Source organism: Cotesia glomerata, linkage group LG9, assembly GCF_020080835.1.
Source record: "Cotesia glomerata isolate CgM1 linkage group LG9, MPM_Cglom_v2.3, whole genome shotgun sequence".
Classification (NCBI taxonomy): domain Eukaryota; kingdom Metazoa; phylum Arthropoda; class Insecta; order Hymenoptera; family Braconidae; genus Cotesia; species Cotesia glomerata.
The window spans coordinates 7,256,324-7,281,406 of NC_058166.1; the positions used below are offsets into that span (position 1 = coordinate 7,256,324).

A 25,083-nucleotide genomic window follows, 5' to 3' on the forward strand; every position below is an offset into this window, starting at 1 on the left:
TGGCGCGCTGTCATAAATAAATTCATTTTGTTTCAACTAATGGCGAGCAGTGAAATTTTCTTCCGGAATCTTAAACTTAAGTGAATAAAGCATGTGACCGATGAAAAAAAAATGCATTTTTTTACCAAGAAATGAGTTAAATTTTCATTTGTTAAATTAAAAGTTAGTTAACAATACGAAAATAAACAAGTAATCTTAAGTCGTTAATACTCGGGATATCCTAACCCTATAGACGGGTGCGGATATCATGGTTGAGTGCCGACCGGGCGTGTCCCCGGGTGGCGGATAGGGGGGCTGTGGGCCTGTTTGGAGAAACCTGGACCCCTTACAACAGAGGACAGGGATCTCTAATCAGATCCCGGCCAGCAGAGGCCGAAGGAAGCACAACCAGTGTAAAACCTGGCTTTGGGCGACCTCGACCCTGCCGCGGACCAACTCCCCCAAGCTAAGGTGGGAGCCATCGTGCCGATGGCTGTATGGTACTAGGGTTATAGTGCCGCAAACGATGCCCTTGGGGCAACAGGCGCAACCCCATTGTATTTATGCGCCTTCCGCTGGCATGCCAGGCTCTGTTAGCGGTGACCTTTAGTTCCTGGAGACTCGTGGGACCAAAATGGACAACACAGTAAAAAACCCCAACGGACTGGGGGACTCTGCGGAGAACCCCAGTCCTTCCATGAAAATGGACATCGTGGAGGAGGCACAGGGCTCAGCAAATGCCGGGCACAGTGACTCCTCCAAAGATATCATGAAGGAGGCACAGGGCTCGACAAATGCCGGGCACAGTGACTCCTCCAAAGATGATGAAGACTCCTCCAAAGATGATGGAAGGAAGAGGAACCGCAGTGGTGCTGCAAAGAGACGGGCCCGAAGAGCCAAACTGGCCCTAGGGACCCAGGCTCTGGAGCAAAACTGCGGGACTACTCCTCCCACCATCTCCGTGGCCAAAGTGGAGGAGGACCCCAAGGGAAAAAACAATAAAAGGCCTAGACCCGAGGGGAACACTCCACCAGAGGCTAAGAGTTTGGCCAAAAAGGGCAAAATAGCCCACAGGTCGAGCGGCTTCAGTGACGCCGTACGGGCGAGCAGGAAGGTGGCAATAACACCTTCTGGCTACCCTGAGGTGCTACTGAGCCAAGAGACCAGCGACCTGGTAACGCAGGCACTCGTTGGAGCGCTGGATGCTGTCCCCACAGGTCAAGCAGTCTCGTGCTTCGAGGGATGCCGGTGGGAACAGGGAGTGCTGTGGGTGACTTGCACCGACGAAGACTCCAATAAGTGGGTCTTAAGGACAGTCCCAGCTCTCAGGGCTAGGGAGGGTCTCGTTCTCCAAGTGTTGGAGAGGGAAGCTCTTCCTCGGCTCAGGAAGCTGACGGCGGTCCTGGGAACCAACGAAGAGAGCGGAGTCATTATGAGAAGACTCGCTCGCCAAAACCCTGGACTCAACACTGAATTGTGGAGAATCTGGGACAGACGAACGGTCGGCAAGACCGTTCACCTGGTTCTGGGGGTGGACCAGAAGTCACTGGCGACACTCTCGGGGTGCAATTACTCACCCCACTTCGGATTGGGTAGGGCTCGCTTTTACGAGGCCCAATCCAAATCCGGAGGGGGGAAAGAGAGTGCTGCCGGGGCTACTGAGCCCACACCCAAAACCGAGCCTCCCAAGGGAGGACTGTCGACGGGAGAGGTCGAGCCGGCCAAGGCTTCGGATGCCAAGGGCGGCTCGATCCCTCCAGAGGGACGAAGGACTTCGGTCGCTGCCACCCCGCTGGAGAGCCGAGAGGCCTCCCGTGGAGAGGCACAAGCGACGAGACCGGGTCCTTCTTCCCTAACGACGATGCAGGGCATAGGGTCCCTTCTGAAGCCTGCGCGTCTCCTAATTAGGAGTGCCTCCGAAGAAGATGGAACGATCCCCGAGGGACGTTCCAGCTCCAGAGGAAGGCCCACTAAAGCGGAGACGCTAGCTAAAGAAGGGGCCAAAGGGCTTAAGCTGGGTAAGCAATCTACCCTTGCTCAGGCCCTAGCCAAATGGGAGAAAGGGTCCGGCACATTGAAGGAACCAAACACCCAAGGCAAGAGAGATGAAGATGGGCATGAAAATGTCCCCATCCCCCTTGACACACCTTAACTCCAACCTTCCCCCACATTCCCACCTCCCTCTTCCCGCAAATTCGCGAAGACCGTCAGCAATGCAGCAACTACAGCTGCAGGGCAGACGACGTTTTCGCAAATTAACTTACAGCACTGCAAAGCGGCATCTGCTTTACTTAGCAGAGACCTAGCAGTGAGGCACACAGATGTATCCCTGATACAAGAACCCTGGACGTACAAAGGGCAAGTATTAGGGATAGAACTGAAAGGTGGCAGTCTGGTCTATGGTGAATCAGAGCAGGGGCCTAGGGCCTGTATCTTCATAAACAGGAAGCATACAGCGCTCAAGTTGCACCAGTTCTGCACCAGAGACCTGGCTGTTGCCTCAATAAAAATTCCCATATGAGAAACTAAGGCGGATATCATAATAGGATCTGCCTATCTCCCCTATGAAGATACGACAGTGCCCACTGAGGAGGTCATTAGACTGGTGGAGCACTGCAAAGTCAATGATCTGCCACTCATTGTGGGGTGTGACGCAAACGCACATCACATAGTGTGGGGCAGCTCAGACATTAATAGAAGAGGCTCAGCATTGCTGGAGTACCTCTCAACCACAGGCTTGGAAATCCTGAATGAAGGATCCAAACCTACCTTTGTCACTTCTCGAAGGCAAGAAGTGATCGATTTAACACTGGGCTCTCGAAGGATAGCACAGGAAATCAGAGGCTGGGAAGTCAGCAAAGAGGATTCTCTTTCTGACCACAGACAGATAAACTTTTTAGTGAGAGGCAACAATAGCAACGGAACTCAGGACACTTATAGGAACCCCAAATCTGCGGACTGGCTCAAATATAAAAAAGAGCTAAGAAACAGATTGGGGAGACCTGTAAGAGGACTGAGGAACGTGCCAAGGATTGAGCAAGTGGCCGAACACTTGCAACAAGCCATTGTTCAGTCCTATGAGATTGCCTGCCCACTAAAAGTTAGGAAAAGCAACAAACGGGTGACATGGTGGAATGCAAAGCTGAATAAGCTTCGCACCCTGTCCAGAAAGTTGCTGAATAAGGCCATCAAGACAAAAACGGACCAAGACTGGGCAGACTATAAAGCTGCCCAAAAACTGTATAAAAAACATATCAAGGTCTCAAAACTAGACGCCTGGAGGAGATTCTGCGGAGAGCTGGAGGACTTACCACTGGTGGCCCGCCTACGCAGAATCTTTACTTCAGGACCTAAAACAAAACTCGGTGTCCTCACCCTACAAGATGGTAGAGTGACTGAAAACAACGAGGAAACATTAGCGCACCTCTGCGAGGTTCATTTTCCTGGCTCGGAACTCATGGAACTGGAACAGGAAGAAGCCTCAGAGAATGCGATAATAAAAGCAGTCACGAAACTAGGAGACTGGAGCACAGCCGTCAGAGTGATAACACCTGATAGAATAAGGTGGGCAATTGGAAACTTTGAAAGGTTCAAGAGCCCAGGGGTGGATGGGATCTTCCCGGCTCTCCTGCAGGAGGGAAGAGAAATCCTCATCAAACACCTAACTAGACTTTTTAGGGCCTGCCTGGCCCTAAGCTACATACCGAAGGCTTGGCGTGAGGTCAGGGTTGTCTTTATACCAAAACATGGCAAAAGCAGCTATGACCTGGCCAAGTCCTTCAGACCTATTAGCCTAACATCGTTTCTCCTCAAGACATTGGAAAGACTGTCGGATAGGCACATAAGAGATAATGCACTAAACGACACGCCGGTGCATTATACACAGCACGCATACCAGGCAGGCAGATCCGTCGAAACGGCCCTACATGATGTGGTTACCTACATTGAAAGGGCCTTTCGAGGGAAGGAATCGGTCCTGGGAGTGTTTATAGATATAGAAGGGGCGTTTGACAATACCCCCTTCGAATCAATATGCGAGGCTACAGAGCTCTTCGGGGTAGAGAAATCTATCACCGGTTGGGCTCATTTTATGCTTCGCACAAGAATAGTGACTGCCGGACTCAGTGACACTAGAGTCCGGGCCCGTGTGAGAAGGGGCTGCCCACAAGGTGGGGTTACCTCCCCTCTCATGTGGATCCTGGTCATCAATGAGCTCCTAGTGGCACTAGAAAACCTAGGAGTATATGCTGTAGGCTACGCCGATGACGTCGCACTGATGATTAAAGGCTCAAGCCCGACGGAGATGAGATGGAGAACACAACGTGCTCTAGATCTCATACAGAAATGGTGCATAGGAAAATCTCTAAGGGTTAACCCCAACAAAACAGAGATGGTACTCTTCACCAAAAGAAGGAAGCTGAAAATTACGGCTCCCTCTATCTTTGGCATGGAGCTTAAATTCTCAAAGGAGGTACGCTATTTAGGCGTAACTCTAGACAGTAAGCTCACATGGAGAAGCCATATCGAGAAGCAGACCCAAAAAGCAACTGCCACTTTCTGGGCATGCAGAAGAATATTTGGCATAACATGGGGCCTGAAACCAAGACTGATCAAGTGGATTTACACGGCGATCTTGGTTCCACAGCTCACCTTTGCCTCTGTTGTATGGTGGCCTTCGCTTAAGAAGAACATCAACATCAAGGCATTCCTAAAAGTCTACCGACTGTCGTTGCTAGGGATAACTGGGGCTCTAAGAATCACAGCTACCTTAGCAATGGGGGCGCTCCTGAACCTGGAGCCCCCGCATATCACTGCAGAAGCTCTTGCTATGAAAACAGCAATGAGATTGCTCTTTAACGGACACTGGAAAAGGGCTAGGACGGGACATGCAGCCATCCTAAGGGACAGGGGACTCGACAGATTCCTAACCCAAGGAGGAGACATGAGCCCTCGAAGCTACCACTTCAGACGTCAATATAAGGTCCTTATCCCAAGTAGGCAGGAATGGGACGAGGAAAACAAGAGCATCCTGTCCCCCATAGGGATAGTCTGGTATACGGACGGCTTAAAAACGGACAAAGGGGCAGGAGCTGGAATTTATAGCAGTGGACCGAAAACAGAAATCTCTCTGCGGCTAGGGGACACTGCTTCGGTTTTCCAGACAGAGGTATACGCGATCTGGGCCTGTGTAGAGCACATTTCTAAGCTCAACCACAGGAACAAGCACGTGTACATCTGCAGCGATAGTTGCGCTGCGCTCAGGGCACTAGAACAAACTGAAGTGTCCTCGAGACTAGTGCGAAAATGCATAGACTCCCTAAATGAATTAGCAGAGTATAACAAAGTCAAACTACTGTGGGTACCGGGCCATAGCGGGAACGCAGGAAATGACAAAGCAAATGAGCTGGCGAAAGCGGGAGCTCGTAAAAGAGACCCTGAACCAGTAATCAGCATAGCGGTGCCTTTTAGTCTCATAAAGCAACACGCTTCCCTATGGACTAATGACAAGTTTCAGGAAGTGTGGGCAGAGGCAAAAGGCATGATGCATACGAGGGCACTTTTTAAAGGACCCTCCAAGACATTAGGCTTGTTCTTGATAGGGCTCGACAAGAAGCTGCTAAGGCTAACTGTCGGATATATCACAGGACACTGGCTAACCGGCAGGCATCTGAGACGCCTAGGCATCTCAGATCACTCGATGTGCCCCAGATGCCTATCGGAGGAGGAAACTCCTCTACATCTAATCCTCCATTGCAGAAAACTGGCAACAGCCCGAAAGGACATACTAGGATTCTGCGATGGAGAGTCTATTGATATACAGGAGATTGGCGTGGGACAGTTGCTTCACTTCTTGAAGCAGACAGGCCTGGCCAATCTCCAAGCTATATAACGTAACCAACCTAGAAGGGCTGAGTACAATGGTCCAATAGGACTGAGTGCTTGGCTCAATGTCGGCTACAATATTCCCTCCCCCCCCTAATTCTAATTCTAAGTCGTTAATATATTCTCAAAGTATATACATTTGACCATGGATGCTGAAAATTTCATGAATTTATCTCTTACGGTTGATTTTTAATCCATTTTTTAATTAAAAGTTCTTAAAATTTTCATTGTAAAAAAAAATGTTGTTAAAATCAAAATTTTCAAAAATCGTTTAGGGGATCATTTTTCCATCATAAGTACTTATAAAAAATATATATAGATTAAATTTTTATGATCAAGTGGTAAATGGGGGGTCCACTTGACGTGATCTTGCTCACTATGAAAATTAATTTTAGATTATAAATAATTTATTTTAACATAAGGAAATTGATTATATATTACAAAAATTGAATTTAAATTGTGAATAACTATTTTGATGTTATATATATTCACTGAGATTATAAATATTCTAGTTTAAATTATAAACATTAGATTTGAATTATTATAATTAATTATTATTATAAAAATTAATTTTTGATCATAAATAATAAATTTTAAATTATCTAGATCAATTTATTATCATGAAAATTGACTTTAGACAATAAATAATTTATTTGATTTCATAAAAATTGATTAAAAATAATAAATAATTCATTTAAAATTTTGAAAATTAATTTTCGATTATAAAAATGTAATTCTTAATTATAAATATGAATTTCTTATAATTAAAATCAATTTTATATAATAAAAATAAATTCTAGATCATAAATGATCAATTTTAATTTATGGAAATTAATTTTTAATTAGAAATATAAATTTTTGGTTATAAATAATTGATCACAATATCTAAAAATTAATATCATCGAATCCATAATCAATTTTTTATTTAAAAATTTACTTTAGATGATAAATAATTTTTTTTTTCTGTAAAAATTAATTTGAGATCATAAATAATCGATATTTATCTGTTCCATTCAATTTCATGATTTAACAATGTATTTTAGATTATCGATTATAAATTTCTAATTATAAAAATTAATTCGAGATCATAAATAATTGATTTTCATCATAAAAATTGAATTTAGAATATGAATAATAAATTTTATGTTTTTTAAATTCATTTATTATAATATGATTGAACTTTAGAGAATAAATAATCGAATATTATATTTAAGAATTAATTTTAGTTCATAAAAATTTACTTCTAAATTATAAATATTCATTTTGCATCTTTGAAATCAATTTTATATTTTAAAAATCATTTATAGATCATAAATAATTTATTATTATATCTAAAAATGAATAATATTAGATAAATCATCAAGTTTTTGTTTCAAAATGTATTTCAGATTATAATAAATTTGTTTTTCTTTGTAAAAATTAATTTCAGATCATATATAATCCATTTTGAGCTATTAAAATCAATTTTATAATTCAATAATGAATTTGAGATTTTTAAAGATGAATTTTTCTAATATACGAATTAATTCTAGATTTTGAATTAATGATTTCGAATATAAAAATTGAATCTAGACCATAAATAATAGATTTTATGATTTTTAATTCTATTTATTATTATAAAAATAATCTTTAGACAATGAATACTCAATTTTAATAATGGAAAAATAGATTTTATATAGTTAAAATTGAATTTGAATTATAAATAATTAATTTTGAATTATTAAAATAAATTTTTTATTATAAAAACTAATTCAAAATCATAAATACTTGATTTTGAATAATAAAAATTAGCTTCAGACTGTAAATTGATGATTTTATATAGTAATGATTGATTTTATATCATTGAAATTACTTTTTTACAATACAAATCAAATTTTAACTATAGAAATCAATTCTAGATGGAAGAAAATTCAATTTCAAATAAAAAATTTATACTAGATTACATAAAAGTTAATAATATATAATAAATCGTTGGTTTTTCGTTTAATAATTAATTTGAGATGATAAATAATTGATTTTTAATTATTAAAATCAATTTTAGAATATTATTAATTAATTTCCACTTATTTAAATTAATGCATTATTATAGCACTGAACTTTAGACTCTGAATAGTTGATTTCATATTATAAAATTGATTTTAGTTGGTAAATAATCTATATATATATGTATATGTATATATATATATATATATATATATATATATATATATATATATATATATATATATATATATATATATGTTATGTCCACTTCAAATTTTTTTCTTAATTTAAATCACCCGCGCAGATGGAAGACTTCTCCATGCGCGAAAGCCACAATAAAATGTAAGCTACGTGACTGCTGGTTGACTAGCGGGGACTTCTGCAATCTCAGCACCGCGAGCTTTTAAAAAGGCGATCAACAGCCAAATCCACGTCTTAGTTGGTTAATTCGACTTCCGCGTTTAACTGACGGGCCCGTGCCTTGTAGAGTCCTTTGCTTTAATTTGCTCCGCACTTAAAGGAAGTTTGGACGCGGTTTCAACCGGCAGGCCACGTATTAGTTTTAAGTGTAAACCAGGTCTTTGTTAGTTAATTCGACTTCCGCGTTTAACTTGACAGGCCCGTGCCTTGTAAAAGTCCCTTATCTTAATTTGCGCTGCACTTAAGACGAGTTCAGACACGGTTCAACCGGCAGGCAACGTATTAGTTATTAATATCTACGAACCGGACCCTCAAAGTTCTAATTTGCCCTGCACTTAGGCGAGAGCTCGGTCAGTAGATAAAATTTAGAGAGTCGTATTCTCATAGTTCTAATTTGCCCTGCACTTAGGCGAGAATTCGGCCAGTAAATAAATCATAGAGAACCGGAATCTCAAAGTTCTAATTTGCTCTGCACTTAGGCGAGAATCCGGTCATTAAGTTTATTCAAAATTTCTTAAAAGCTAGTTTTGCGCACTTTACCCTATGGGGAACTGGAGGACGTTAGCTCAATCAAATTAATAAAATTCATTAATATAAATTTCGATTAAATAAAATTTGTTAAAGTGTAAAAGTTTTAGTGTTTATAAAAATAAATATCAAAAGAAGTGAAATTTTGTTCGAGTCAATTCATTTCGTTAAATAAGAAGCCCTTAAAGTAAGCAGCCTAAATCCATCCAACTCCATCCGCTGCAAGGACCAACCGGAGAGCCCTTTCAAGGAAAAGGCGCTAACAGCAGCCCCGGGATCACGGATCCGGTAATCAGAAATAATCTAGCAAGTAGTAAGTACATCTACTCCTAATAGAAATCCGTGAACAGTCTCAAACGAAGGCGTGGTAAATTCGTACATCGAAAACGTCACACAAAAATAATTAAAACAACGGAATTAAAACCTCCGTTGCGTATTCTTTAAACTGTTAGTCCAAACCTCCACCGTTTACGCTACCGCTCAAAAAACGCCCTTGGACATAACATAAAGAACACTGGTGGCAGCGGTGGGATTTCGAATACGAAACTATTTAACTTTCGTTTGAGAAAATTTATAATTTTTAAATATTTTCTCTTTTTCTTTTCAAATCTGCCTTCTTTTTATCAAGTAAATCCTACTGTTCAAAAGTAAATTCAAGTTTATTCAAAGTTTATTTCTATTTTATCTTGACAATTTTAAAATTTTTCTTATTAGTTAAATTGATCAAGTTATTTTATTTTTAAATTTTATAAAATTTTCCCTTTCTAAATTTCTTATAAAATATTAACTCCTGAAATTTTGGAACTTTTGTTGAAAATTTTTTTTTTTTGATTTACATTAAATTGTCCTCATAACTCGCAAAAGAATTTATTCTTTCGTCATATTAAAATTTTTGTTTAAAGGAGTTATTTCGATATTTAGCAATACTATTTTTCATCATCGGTTTTCGACCTCATATAGGTTCTTAACCTTTTGGTATACTCTAACTTATCGTAGTCTAATATTGCAATAAAGAATCCGCTGACGTTTCTTTATTCGAGGTGGTTGCCTCACGCGTACTCACACCTACATTCTTGTCAGCAAAAATATTCTTCCGTATTGAGAAATACCCCTACATTTTTTTTTTTGCTAATTAAGCAGTATTACTTTCGACCTAGTTATTTAAATTTATAAATAAAATTTTTTTTTGAAATTCTTTTATTTCTCTTTTAAAAAAATTTTTTTTAACTAAAATTATTTTAAGCCTATTACACATATACTGCATCCTACGAGAAGGGTGCTTTGAATTTAGCACCTTCTCTTACAAAACACTCACAGAAGCCTCCCAGTTCTGAAAAAGGTGCTTTAACTAGCACTTTCTTTATCTGAGAGAACTTCCACAAAATTGACACATTTACTTGGCTAAAATAATTCTAACTAACTTAAAAAGCAAAATTACAAAGTTCTGAAAAATTTTCTATATATATATATACATGAGTTTTTCCTGAGACTTTTGCTGACTTGAAATATTAATATCTCGGTAATTATATATATATATATATATATATATATATATATATATATATATATATATATATATATATATATATATATATATATATATATATATATATATATATATATATATATTGAAATTTTTTTTTTGGTAATATATTAATTATTACAAATTAAGTATTATTAGTGTTCGTTTTTTTTTCTCACTCTTATAAAATTTTTCTTGCTTTTTATAAAATTTTCTATTGATTTTTAAATTTTGTTTCCCGTCACGAACAACATTAATAAAGGTCTATTAATCCTCAATTACAGAAAATTTTTCTCCTAAGAAATTATATTTTGCGAAATTTTTTTTTGTGTATATTCTTTGGGTCTCGTAGAATAAGATTATAAAATTTTTCATTCTTTTTCCCTCTTCGACTACTACGTCAGCTGATTGTCAATTTCCGTTATTGACATCCGAAATTTTATTAAAATTTATTTTCTTTGCTTAAAGTTTTAGTTTTTACATTTTTAAAATCTTTATCGGGCTCATAGTAAATTAACACGCCGATAAAAATTTTCCTTTTACTCCGAGATTTTCCCGAAGTAAATAGAAACCCACCCCAAACCGTAGAATTTTTTGAAGACGAATCGGGAACGTTCTTCTACACTTGCCCAAGCGACCTTCCATTCGGAAACATGGCTAGGAGAACTTTCCGCTTAGATACCTCCATAGCTGAGGAAAATCTTACTACTTAAATCCAAACCTTAGCTAAAGAACTCCACGATACCCTTCCGTACTTCAACGGAGAAGGACCAACTGCCGTCAAAGATTTTGAATTATTCGACGGGATAGTCAGAAACTGGCTACCAAGTATCCCAGTAGATAAACAAGACTTCTTTGCTCGCCGTGTAGCCCAAAAACTATACGGACGAGCCAAGAGATTAGTCGAACATGTCGAACTCGCCTCAGTAGAGGATATTTTACTTGTGTTAGGTCGGAAACTTAAAAGGGGCGACCCATACATCACGTGGCAGAAAAACTTAGCCGCGGCGTCCACAAAAGAATCTGAGAATATTGAAGACTTCTATTACCGGTTAAGTGAGATGGTAACTCGTATTGAGCTCAACGCTCCCGAAGCTGATAGGGCCGTAGTAAAACGGACATTCGAAACAACAGCAGCTACTACACTATACGAATACCTACCGGACTTTCTACGATGCCTGTGCAAAATAAAGAGAGCGGAAACTCTAGACGACATGTACAAGGCCATCGAAAATGACGCGTACAGAAGACTAGAACGTAGACGCGCTACGAGAGACGACGGACTCATACCAGGTGAAACTCTACCGCCCTCGGTAGAATTTCACCGACGATCTAGACAAGACGGTAACCGACATTACCCGCAAATGCCGAGATCTTCTCGAGATTACGACGACAGAGGTCATTATCGCGAATTACCTCGCACTTTAACATATCAAGAATATGGTCAGGCTCCAATGACGATCGCCTCTGGACCAATACACTCGACAGACTATTACGAAGACCCATTTCCTGACCTGTACGAAGACAGTTACTACGGCCAAGGCCATCTGAGAGAACAACAAATGACGGGCTCTACTTTCGCGTTCGGAACCGAGCGAAGTCCTCAATATGGGCCTAGGGCTCATAATTACTATCAACCGCGGACTTTTCAAAATTATAATCAAAATCGTTATCACCCGGGAATAATAGGTCCCACTAGAAGAACCGTTCGTTTTGAAGAAGAAGAAGAATCGGAGGAAGCTAAATTGCGGCATAAATTAGACCCTTCGATAATCTGCAACTGTCCATTCTGCCCAAAAGGAGAACGTCGAGACGTATACGACCATTTAAACGGGTCGGGCGCTCGTCAATCGGAGACAATGGCGAGTATGCCCGTCCAGTCTCCGCCTACCGCGATGAGGGCCAACAACAGTTACCAACAGTATCCAAAGGAACAATATCGGGGCTTTCAGAATCAATACCCCCGATCGATTCTTCAAAACTCGCAGAAACAAGTCATAGAACAACAATCGACTATCCCGGAACCGACGCTTCTCTCGAGACACGAACAACAGTCAACACAGAACAGTATGATGTCACCGGGACGACAAAATCCGCAACTGATGAAAGCAGGAGAGTTGCGAGCCCAACCAAGGACGAGCCCAAATGTTTAACAACAGGAAGAGGCCCTACAGTCCATCTACGAAGCCCAGCACTTCGAAACGGGGGAGTAAACGCCCTTCTCGATACCGGCTCCGACCTCAATTTGCTTAGTATAGAAGAACTACACGACGAAGCCCTTTGCAGTATCGAAAATACGGGAGTAGTCGGAGGTATTGCTACGAGCTCAATGCCCATAATCAGCTCGATTAATCTTAAAATATTCGGCGTAAAAACTACGTTCCATCTCGTTCCAGAACCTCCCGGCGGATATAGGGCCATTCTAGGAAACGAATTTTTCTTTCAAAATCGTGTAAACATCTTATTTTACTGGAACACCTTAGTAATGAAAAATAAGCCTATAAGTCCAATACCGATAATTAACCCACGCAAGTTCCTTGAGCAAAAGATCCTCGCTCTAGGAACTGGGCCGAAAATATACTTATCATGTAATCAGCTCCTAGGGAATTATCAGCGATTCCTCATCGATACCGGGGGGGATGTATGCCTCATCAACTCATCCGCTTTAAAACCCGAAACAATTATCGACATTGGAAAAGCTAGAAGATTCTGAGGTCTCAGCGACAGTACCTTCGAGACTCTAGGAGTAGCCAAATTAAAAATTCTTAATATTGAAGTCGAGTTCCAAGTCTGTCGCGAGGATTTACCATTCCCTGGAGTGGGAATCCTGGGAAACAACTTCCTTGAAACCGAAAAGGCTGAAATTTCTTACGATAACCAAACTTTAGCTTTATTATCTCGCCCTACAAAAATAATCTCCTTTAGCCTTCAAACAACACCTTCCTCAAATTATACGATACCACCTCGTATGAAAATGGTAATAGCAATACTCGTCCAAGATTTCGAGAAGAGCGAAGGATACCTCTCTCGAATGGATCTTTCAGATGGAGTGCTCGGAGGAGAAGCTGTTGTCAAAGTAGAGGATGGATACGCTATGTGTATGGTTCTCAATCTTAACTCGAATCCAGTTGACATAGAAATCGGACCCCAAATACTTGAAGAGTTTGAGTTCGATAACCCTAGCTCAGACGGGGACGAGTCCGATGACCCCTTGATAGAAAATACCAGTCGTGTAATTAATCCGGAAGAACGTATCCAGACGATAATTCAGAAAATTCCTCTAAATCATCTAAACGAGGAAGAAAGAGAGCAAGTTCAGACTCTCATTCGAAGCAATCACGACGTTTTTCATCTTCCCGGAGATAAACTAGGCCGTTCGAAAAATTTCACCTGCCGGATAGAAACTATCACCAAGAACCGGTGAGAATAAAACAATACCGATTTCCCCCAGAACATCGAAAAGAAATCACCAGGCAGGTAGAAAATCTTGAAAAACAAGGGATTATAAGAAAATCTAATTCTCCGTACAATTCACCATTGTGGATTGTACCAAAAAAATCTAATGATCCTTCTATAAAAAAATATAGAATGGTTATCGACTTCAGACAATTAAATAAAATAACCAGGGGGGATGCCTACCCTCGACCCCTAATTATCGATATTTTAGATCAATTAGGCGACGCAAATTTCTTCAGCGTTTTTGATCTCGCCATGGGATTCCACCAGATCCCAATGCATCCCGCAGATGCGCCAAAAACGGCGTTTTCTACACCAGACGGTCACTGGGAATATTGTTGTATGCCCTTTGGTCTAGAATGTGCCCCGTCTATCTTTCAGAGAATGATGGACTCCACGCTAAGCGGGTTAAAAGGGACGGAACTTTTCATTTACATAGATGATCTAGTTAGCTATGGCAGAACCCTAGAAGAGCATGGGGTAAGAGTTCAACGACTCTTCAATCGATTAAGAGAAGTAGGTCTCACGCTTCAACCCGAAAAATGTAAATTTCTCTGTCCGGAAGTGGATTATCTAGGTCACGTGATTACTAAAGAAGGCATAAGACCAGATCCAAAAAAAGTTTCCTCCCTTAAAAATGCCTCACGACCTAGAAATCATACTGAAACCAGGAAATTTATGGGACTTGCAAATTATTATCGGAGATTCATCCAAAATTTCGCTGAAAGGGCTAAGCCCATAACAGATCTTACGCGAAAAACAAAGCCTTTTATATGGACCGATGAAGCACAAATGGCATTTAATGATATCAAAAATGCTCTCTGTGAAGACTCTTTCTTAAAATACCCAGATTTTAACAAACCCTTCATCCTAGCTGTCAGCGCGTCAGACTCGGGAATATCAGGAATCCTCAGTCAAACGACAGCAGTAGGGGACGACGACCTAGAAAGAGACGGAGAGAAAATAGTGTCATGTGCCTCACGAGTCTTTCACGACACTGAAACCCGATATACAGACGTAGAAAAACAATGTCTCGCGGTAATATACGCGATTCAACAGTTCCGACCGTACCTTCAAAAACATTTTACTTTAATAACTAGTAGCCCTTGTATCACCTGGCTAAGAGATAGTGTAACTATCACCGAAAGACAAGCTAAATGGCGCTCTCATTTAAGCAGATACAAATTTAACGTCGTAGTCCGTCGTAAAATCACGGAACAATACGCGGAAGGGCTCTCGTATAACCCAGAAGGACGTCATGAACCTCGAGAACACCCAACAAACGATATTACCGAAAATCATTCGATAGCATTACCAATCTCTGCATTGACAAAACCAAAAAGATTAAATAAAGATCTCTCGGACGAAGAGGCGATCCAATCGGTCAAACGCCCCGGTCGCCCTATCGAATCTAAAAATCGACCACGAGTCAACAGCGCTCCTGAAGTAAGAGAGACAATTGCCTCTCGACTTAGAAAAAGAGAAATGGGAAAAACGCGAGTCCCACCAAAGGTGAATTATCACGAGACCAGCGATCTCGACCTAACTTCAGAAGATCCGAAGTCTCAAGAAACCAGAAATGAAGAAGAGAGGGACGACGAAGTTTTCCTTCCAGGACCAGGTACGAGTAACCAAACACCAGATATAGGCCAAGAGGGGGACGACGAAGCAGAGAAGGAAGAAGAAGCCGAAAAGAACAGCAATAAGATCATTCCACAAAAACAACGGCGAAAAACCCAGGAACTAGTAAAAATGTTTGACGAACTCCTCAAAAGACGACCTCCAACGGAAAATGTCTACACAGAGAGAGCACTAGAAAGAATCCGTAGAGAAGAAGCAATATCTAATTACACTCCCCAAGAGTATGCCGAAATAAAACGAACGAACTCGGAAACCGCAAGAACAATTCGTGAGTCCTTAGACAAACACCCAACTCTCTGGCGAAATGAAGAAGACTCGTTAAATGATGATATAATACCCGAAATTAACGTCGACGAATTTCTGAGAGATAACAGCGACCAGTTCGAAGAAGGATCAAGCAGCAATATCAGTCCAGAAGAAACCGAAGGAATCGAAGATCACAGCGAAACAGAGCCTCCCATCATCTTAAAACCTCCGACTCCGGTCGACGACATAGATACAAGAAACAAAAATAATTTAACCCCTCAGAACGTAAATCGATCTCGGTTCATCGGATATTTAGGAGACGGTCCGGAACCCCGAACTCCAATCTTCGGAAGAGTCCTCATTCCCGATGAATTAGCGGCCATGGGAATCCATTATGACCATGCTAGTGGGCAAATCGTAGATGAAAACGGTGAAGCCATAAACGAAAGGGCCGAAACCGAATGGGCCAACCCCAATAACACACCTAACGAAACAGAATCGGAACAAAATAATCCACAGACTAATAATAAAATTGTTCAATCACGCAGTAATTCAGTAAAATCCAGCTCTGAAAAATCTAGCGATTCCGATAAAAATAGACGCGAAACAACTACAAGTGGGAATAAAACAGTGGGGGATGACGTAGGAAACCACCGATTGGGACCACCCTTTGTCGCCTATGACCCTACAACTTTCGAAGAGGCTGAAGATATTTTTGCTGAAAGGCGCCATCGACCAAGAATATCTTCACCCTCGAGTTCAGACGAAAGTATACCGCCAAAAGGGTCCGAAATCAAAATAAAATTTTCTATTTGCCGTGATGGGCTCACTTACGCGCGAGACCACTTACAAGGAAACTCTCTCCGGTGTCCCCCTCCGATTTTGATGAAACTGAGATATGTTATTCTCCGTCGAAATCTAAGAGACACGTATTTTTTTTTATCTGCGGAAAAACATTTCTAGGGGGTGAAACTACCCCTCAAAAGTTAGCCTCCAAAGGGGTGTTTTTCAAGTTTCGCATACTTGCAGTTCAAATAATCAAATGGGACCAATTGCATAATTTTCAGGGTGGAAAATCATGAAAAATGCTTTTGGTTTTATAATAAAACAATGGATAGAACAAAAGTTATGAGGGTTAAAAATCACAAAACTTTTATAAAAAAAAAACTATTCGATGGATTCCAACGAAACCAACGGCAATCGGAAGAAGAAAAAAAAGTAGAGAATACGTCTTTCAGGGTTTTTCCGAAAAATTAAGTTTAGGGGGTGAACATCCCTTAAGCATATCTACAGTGACCACCAAGAAAATATCGTTTTTTATATTAATTTTGATATGAATTCATCAATAATAATTTTTTCGTACATTTCTAGCATTTAGAAAATAATAATAATATTATATCTTAATATTTTACTTACTTGTTTACTTCTCATCCCAAACTTTATTTTGTGTATCGGGACATCAAATATTACAAATGTCATTTAATGTGAATCTACTTTGGAAAAAAAAAAAAAAGAAAAAATGCTTATAATGATTTATTATAATCATAATAATCATTCATCGTTATCTCATACAAAAAAAGAGATAATTATATTTTTAGTATATATGAGTCAGTAATGTGAAAAACAACATAGTATAAATAAATGTATCATTTCGAGATTAGTTTAGTTACTGCGATGTACTTCATCTTTTATAATTCAATATTATAATCGTGTGTTTTTTTTTTTTTTTTTTTTAATAAGTGAATAATTTAAAATTGTACGAAAATCTTTATTTTAGTACATAGAGCAAAATGAAAGTCAATCCTATAAATGTTATAAGACTACTCTTAACAACATTTCAAGTCATGAACATTCCAGAATCGCCAGTAAATGACGAAGAAATACAAATCAAAGAAAGTTTTGAAAATATTTTACTCAATGCTATGAACGAATACTCCGGAGTCGAAATGGTCGAAGAAAGTTCTTTGCATTTCCAAGAACCATATAAAGATTGGACGATGGAAGTCGTGGAAGATAAAGAGAGGGCAAACGCACTAGTTGATCAAGAAACACCTATCGACGAATGCACTAAGGATGTTGAAGATTTATCTTATGAATATAAATTGAAAGCCGTCGAGTACTGGCGTAGTGGCAGAAAAAGAAATTTAAGTTTAGACAGTGTTAGACAAAAATTTAGAAAGGTACAATCTGTGCGACAGTTACGAAGATGGGCTCATACTTTAAATCAGGGAGGGACTTATAAGGAAAAATTAGCAAGAATTTGTGAATATACATTACAAAATTTCAAAGCAGCTATAGATGCAGGTTTAATCGTACATGATTGTGACATAAAAAGATGGGCCTTACAAGCTCAAAAAGAAATTGGTGCGGAAGATTTCCGTTTCAAAGCATCAACAAAGTGGATCACGTCATTCAAAAGAGCACATCGCATCGTATCAAGAAGAATAAATAAGTTTATCACGTCCAAAACCATTGAAGATAGTAAATCATTAAAACAGCAATCTGAGGAATTCGTCAATAATGTAAACAAAAAATTAAAATTTATGAATTAGCAAACGTATATAATTCAGATCAAAGTGGTTTTCAGTTGGAAATGCATTCCGGTCGAACTTTAGCTGTTGAAGGAGAGAAGCAAGTAGAATGTCTTGTACAATCTGTTACTTCTACTACTCATAGTTACACAGTTCAACCAACTGTATCCGCTGATGGAAAGCTTTTATCCCCACTTTTTTTGGTTCTAAAAGAACCAAGTGGTAAATTTGGACCAATAGTTGAAACAACACTTTTTAGACCTCATAATGTATACATAGAAGCATCAAAATCAGGAAAACTTACATCAGGTACGAATTATTCTTTATTTTTTTTTTGGTTTGTGCATAAGTTATTGTTGATACAAATAGTTCATGTTTTTTAATTTTCAGATCATTTCAAAATTTGGTTGGAGAGGGTGTTTTTTCCAAATGTGGGCCCAAAATCTTTATTACTAATTGACTCATGGACTGGGCATTGTCCTCAAGTTGTACAAAGCGTTAAATCAACAAATAAAGATACTGAAGTAATGATCTTACCAAAAGGTACAACTGGGAAAATTCAACCGCTTGATGTTTTTGGATTCCGAGTATGGAAAAATTTTGTTCGATATTTTTCGGATCGTACAGTTTTGATGAATTTGGACATAAACTTGCATTTACGAAATAACATTATAAAATTACAATCACTTACACATATCCAATTGTCATCTCCTCGGTACATAAATTTATTCAAGTACTCGTGGTACAAAAGTGGCTACACAGAAGTAAAACCAGATGAGTTCGAAAATCCTGTGGATTTTGCATTTCACGGATCATGCAATTCTCATTGTGAGGTTCCTGGTTGTCAAAATATAGCAATTATCCGCTGTTCATGGTGCAAAAAGTCGTTGTGTTTTCAACATTTTTTTCATGAACATCACGATTGCAAAACATATATTGAATAGATCTGCATATGACAAAATGATGAATTTAAGTATTAAATTTCATAAACATCAGAAATATTAAATATTTTTGTAAAAAATCATTTGTAAATTATTTTTAAATTTAATTTGATTATAGTAAAGCATATATTGTAAGCATTTTTTTTTTCTTTTTTTTCCAAAACAGATTCACATTACATGACATTTATAATATTTGATGTCCCGATACACAAAATAAAGTTTGGGATGAGAAGTAAACAAGTAAGTAAAATATTAAGATATAATATTATTATTATTTTCTAAATGCTAGAAATGTACGAACAAATTATTATTGATGAATTCATATCGAAATTAATATAAAAAACGATATTTTCTTGGTGGTCAATGTAGATATGCTTAAGGGATGTTCACCCCCTAAACTTAATTTTCGGAAAAACCCCGAAAGACGTATTCTCTACTTTTTTTTCCTCTTCCGATTGCCGTTGGTTTCATTAAAATCCATCGAATAGTTTTTTTTTTATAAAAAGTTTGTGATTTTCAACCCTCATAACTTTTGTTCTATCCATTGTTTTATTATAAAACCAAAAGCATTTTTCATGATTTTCCACCCTGAAAATTATGCAATTGGTCCCATTCGATTATTTAAACTGCAAGTATGCGAAACTTGAAAAACACCCCTTTGGAGGCTAAACTTTGAGGGGTAGTTTCACCCCCTAGAAATGTTTTTCCGCAGATAAAAAAAAATACGTGTCTCTTAGATTCCGACGGAGAATAACATATCTCAGTTTCATCAAAATCGGAGCGGGACACCGGAGAGAGTTTCCTTGTTAGTACACTTCCTAGCAGCCGATTGTGAGATAATAAAACCCGTAGCAAAATTACTCCGTGACTTAAAATTTATAAATGCCGATGACCTCTATGCATCGAAACCTTCAAAGGGAGATGTATTCGTCACCAAGTTAGGTCGTTGCAAAATTTTCACGGTATTCATCAAAACAAAACATTTTGAAAAATTAGATCCAATCGACTTAATCGAAGGATTGAGAAACCTTCGTCAATCAGTACACAAACATGATATTCATTCGCTTCGCTGTGTGAAACAGGGGGACGAATTTTCCGATCTAGACATCCAAGCATATTTATTACAGGAATTAGGAGACTGCCCAATAACGATAACGTTATGCGAAGGCAATATTGAAGTACCGGAAGAATCCCTTAGGAACAAAATAATCGAAGAAAATCATAATAGCTTAATAGGTGGGCATAAAGGCGTAGTAAAAACATATTGGCGTATTCGCGAGAGATACTACTGGCCAGGAATGAAAGATACCATTTATAACTACATCCGAGCCTGCGAAATATGCCAGAAAAATAAACTCACGCGAATAAAAATAAAACAGCCGATGTCTATTACAGACACACCCTTTGAACCTTTCGAAAAAATTAGCATAGACACGGTAGGACCCCTGCCCATGACTCCTGACGGAAACTTACATATCTTAACCATACAAGATAATTTTTCTAAAGCAGCCGCAGCAGTTCCTCTCCCCGATATCAGAGCAGTCACCGTTGCAGATGCTTTATTAAATCACTATATCGCTCTTTACGGATGCCCCCGCGTAATTCTATCAGATAAGGGCACCTCATTTACCAGTAAACTAATACAACAACTCGCTAGAGCATTAAAAATTCAAAGAATAACAACTTCGTCTTATTACCCTCAATCGAACGGATCCTTAGAGAGATCCCATCAGCCCTTAGTCGATTACCTCCGGGCCTATGTAGATAAATTTAACAACTGGAATCGGTATATTCCGATGGCCATGCTAAATTATAATACAACCGTTCATACAGCCACAAAATTTACACCTTACGAAATTTTGTACGGAAGAAAAGCTCGTAGCCCAACCCAGTTTCCAGATTTCAGTAAAATAGAATCATACAATGATTATTTAGCAGATTTAATTAGCCGAATATCCGAAATTCAAAGAATATCCGCAGAAAATTTAACTAAAGCAAAACACGAATCAAAAGTACGATTCGACAAACATATTCATCCGGCAAAATTTAACGTAGGAGATCTCGTGTACACGCTGAAGGAACCGAGAAAAAATAAATTAGACCTTTATTATACCGGGCCGTACAGAATAACTGAAATAAACGAAATGGGAAATCTAATTATCGAAAAAGAAAATGGGAAACGAAAATAACTTCACCCGAACAAGGCTAAACCAGCCAGCCGCGAAAAATTTGACTAAAAAGAAACCCAAGTTGTTTGTTTCAGATATATAACAAAAAAAAATCAATCCAACATGAACATCGTATTACTCATCTTCCTGGGATTAGTAGACCGGGCCAAGGGTTCAGAAGAAGTCCAAATAAAACCAATGGAAACAAATCCAGGCCTACTGTACGATTCGTTTAAGAAAATACATCTGATACGAGAAGAATGGCAAATAATCACCTCCATCAACATCGAGAAACTAGTAAATCTGCATCCACACTCCAATCAAAGTATATGGGAAGCTTATGGAATATGCGCAGCAAAATTAAAGCCTTCCATCTGCTCGTCATACCTGAGAATTAATAGTCATCAAGAAATACAAGCCGAAATCGAACAAGCAAAACATCGATTGAGACAACATCTTGAAGATCCACAACTTGGAAAAATTGACAAGACCAACCGCAAAAGACGAGCTCCATGGTTTGGCTTCGTAGGAACAATCGCACGAAAACTATTTGGGACCATGGATTATAGTGATAAAGAACATATCACGAAAGAAATAGACAAATTATATCAAGATAACAGAGAACTAGTACACCTATCTCAAAACAACACTCACATCATCAAAAGCGAAATAAACGAAATCTTGAAACATGAAACCAACTTAACAGAAAGAATCAGGGACCTAGTCCGAACTTCAACATATCTGCAACAATCAGTAAATAAACAATTATCCGATTTCGAAAAAAGCCAACTATTCCCAATGGCAGGAGACGAACACATTCACTTGATGACAAATCACCTAAGAACTCTCAACAACGCTGAAGAAGCAATAGAAGACGCAAAATGGGGCAAGCTTACTTATTTAACCGTGTCAGCCAAACAATTACACCAAGCAACTGCTGACATGATGAAAAAACATCCGACGCTTAACCCACCTCAACCACTGGATCATATGGATATCAACACACTTGCCAAAGTATATACGATCGAAACAGGAAAAACAAACGGATATTTCCTAATAATAATAACAATACCACTCTTCGATCAAACACCATGGCTAGCATACGAGCTTAAATTACTCCCAAAGCCTGAAAAAATCGGAGATAAAATATCGACATTAACAATCCAACCAACATCAAAATACCTCGTGTCAGAACCGTCGTTTAACGAATATTACTTCGCTGGACAGGACTACATAAACAACTGCAAGCCGATAGGACCAGACATGGCATGCCCGCCTGACGTCCCATCTAAGACAACCGAGGTGAAAAGTGAAATAGATTGTGAAATGAAATTGTTAATGGACCCGCACACCGAAATCTTAAGAGAATGCAACATAAGAATAATCGAAAAATGTAAACTGACTTGGATAAAAATGAATGAGAAAAACACATGGGCGTACTCAACGTGTAAAGAAGAAAATATCCAATGGATATGTCCAAAACAAACAACAGAAAGAAACGTAATCAACGGAACCGGGTTGTTACACGTTCAACAAGGATGCCAAGTTAGCTGCAACGGATTTATAATCCGAGGAATGGCGAGAGAATCGACAAAAATAAACCTCATCACTCCGAGTTTTAACCTATCACTAGAAACATTAAACTCGAGCTTAAAAATTAACAACGCAGCTATGAACTCATTCACGGAAATTCAGAACCCAGCCAAGATAATCGACGAATTTGAACCTTGGGGTCAAGGGCTTGAAGAAAATGAAGAAAAAATGTCACTAATAGCCCTTGACTACCAAAAAGAAGAATCCAACCGAAAAATAACTATTGGGTCAGCATCAGCAATTGGAATAATATCACTTATAATAGGAGGGATAGCTATACAGAAAACTATCAACCGATTTTTATCCAGACGTCGCCAGTACAACAATCGTATTAAAAGAGATGAAAAAGCAGTCGTAATCCAATTAGAAACAATCGAAGAAAAGAAGTCAACTCCACCAGAAGAAAGCGAATCGACCTCAGAAAAACACAATAACAACGATGAAGGATGCTCTACCACCGAACAAACAACTACCAAAAATCCTCCAAAAATCGTCGAAACCCCAAAGAAGTCAAAAACATTCCGATTAAAAGACTACAAATCACCATTCTAGAAAATCAATTTCGTTTCAACAATCATTAGAGTTAAGATCATCCGTAAATTTCTATGTAAACCGATGGCTCCTTTGCGGAGAAATAAAAAAAAAAAAAAAAATAAAATTTTTCCTCTTTTCCAAAAAAAAAAAAAAAAAATTTTTTTTTGCCGCTCCCAGACCAACAAGACCGAAGATAAAATTATCCTCGGCCTTGGGGGGACGAATAAGAATAGCAGCAAAACCAAAAATAATAAAAATTATTTTTTTTTTTCTTCTCGTTATACTATCACTATATATAGTGATGTATATATACATTAAATATATATTATTATATTATAGTTTATTATCATATTATTATTACTACTTTTGCATTTATTATTACTATTACTATATTTTGTTATAATCCTTACATTTTATCAGATTATATTATAAAACTCTTCCTTTCCTATATACACATACAATTATAATAATTATATTTCAATTATTAAATAATAATCATAAATAATAATCAACAGATTATAATCTGAGCTAACGTCACCATATAACATTTTTTTTTTAACTATAAAATCCTTTTAGAATTTAAACAAACAAATTTTCACCAATATTTAATAAATACGAGTAAAGTAAGTAAGAGAACAAGGAGAGTCACCTAGCGATAATTATAAGGAAACTGCTAAAGCAAACAAGATAGTTTACCGACATCAGCCCACTCGCAACCGTTTCTCGATGAGCCACGCCCATAACTGTGCCGCTTCTTATGCTTAACACTACCCATACACACATACACATATACACACTAAACACTCACTTTTATTTTTTTTCTCTCCCTCCCCCCCCCTCTCTACGTTAAGACTAAATAATCAAATTTTAACCTACCTTCTTTCCGTTCCATATAAAATTTCCCTTTGTCAAAAAAAAAAAAAAAAAAAAAAAAAAAAAAAAAAATTTTTCTTGGGAAAAGGAAACAAAAGAAAAGAAAATTTTCACATCCTTTTTTTTTCAAATTTCTTTATTTAATAAGCTTCTCTTTCAAAAAAAAAAAAAAAAAAATTTTTATAGAAATATCCAACTTGAGTCGAGTCAGCATCTAATCGGAGCCAACCGATGTCATACGATACACCTTCAAAAAAAAAAAAAAAAAAAAAAAAAAAAAAAATTTTTTATTATATTATTTGGCAAATGTTTCCTTTTATATATAAAATTTTTGATAACTCATCACGATAACTCACCTTACGCGGCAGTGACCAAATCCTTGAAGATCGCCTCCATGAGGGCGATCCCCAAATGCTCTAACTGCTCGTCAAAAGGAACACACACGAACTCCTCCGAGCTATTTGGGTGCTGGACGTCCTGGCAAACGAAAAACATCAACGCTCCAACGACCTCAGGAGCAAACATCCCGTTGAATAAATCACGTACCCGAAACAAAAGCTGAAAGGCCTCCTCAATCGTTATAGGGCGCGCCAAACGCTTCACTATACGAATGCCTTCTCTCAAATCCTGAAAAAAAAAAAAAAAAAAAACTTTTAAAATTATATACACGTGAAACTATAAATTCTTCCGAATATAATTAAGCTAAGAATATTTACTTACCCTCTGCTCATAAAGAGCTATAGCCATTTGGTACTAAGTACCGTAACCCTCATAATTTAAGGAAG

General features: G+C 38.2%; 1 protein-coding gene across 1 annotated transcript; it reads left to right on the plus strand.

Moving 5' to 3' along the window:
• The first annotated feature begins 18,188 nt into the window (after positions 1-18,188).
• On the plus strand, positions 18,189-19,218 carry LOC123271314. The gene is made up of 2 exons (XM_044737605.1): positions 18,189-18,498; positions 18,580-19,218. The coding sequence occupies exons 1-2, from the start codon at positions 18,252-18,254 to the stop codon at positions 19,131-19,133; spliced, it is 801 nt and encodes a 266-aa protein (XP_044593540.1). The 5' UTR covers positions 18,189-18,251; the 3' UTR covers positions 19,134-19,218.
• Positions 19,219-25,083: the final 5,865 nt, after the last annotated feature.

Bases quoted from the DNA above. Each gene is read 5' to 3' on its own strand.
- LOC123271314 (XM_044737605.1), top strand. From the start codon at position 18,252: ATGCATTCCGGTCGAACTTTAGCTGTTGAAGGAGAGAAGCAAGTAGAA. The intron at 18,499-18,579 runs GTACGAATTATT...TTTAATTTTCAG, and splicing joins ATCAGGAAAACTTACATCAG to ATCATTTCAAAATTTGGTTG.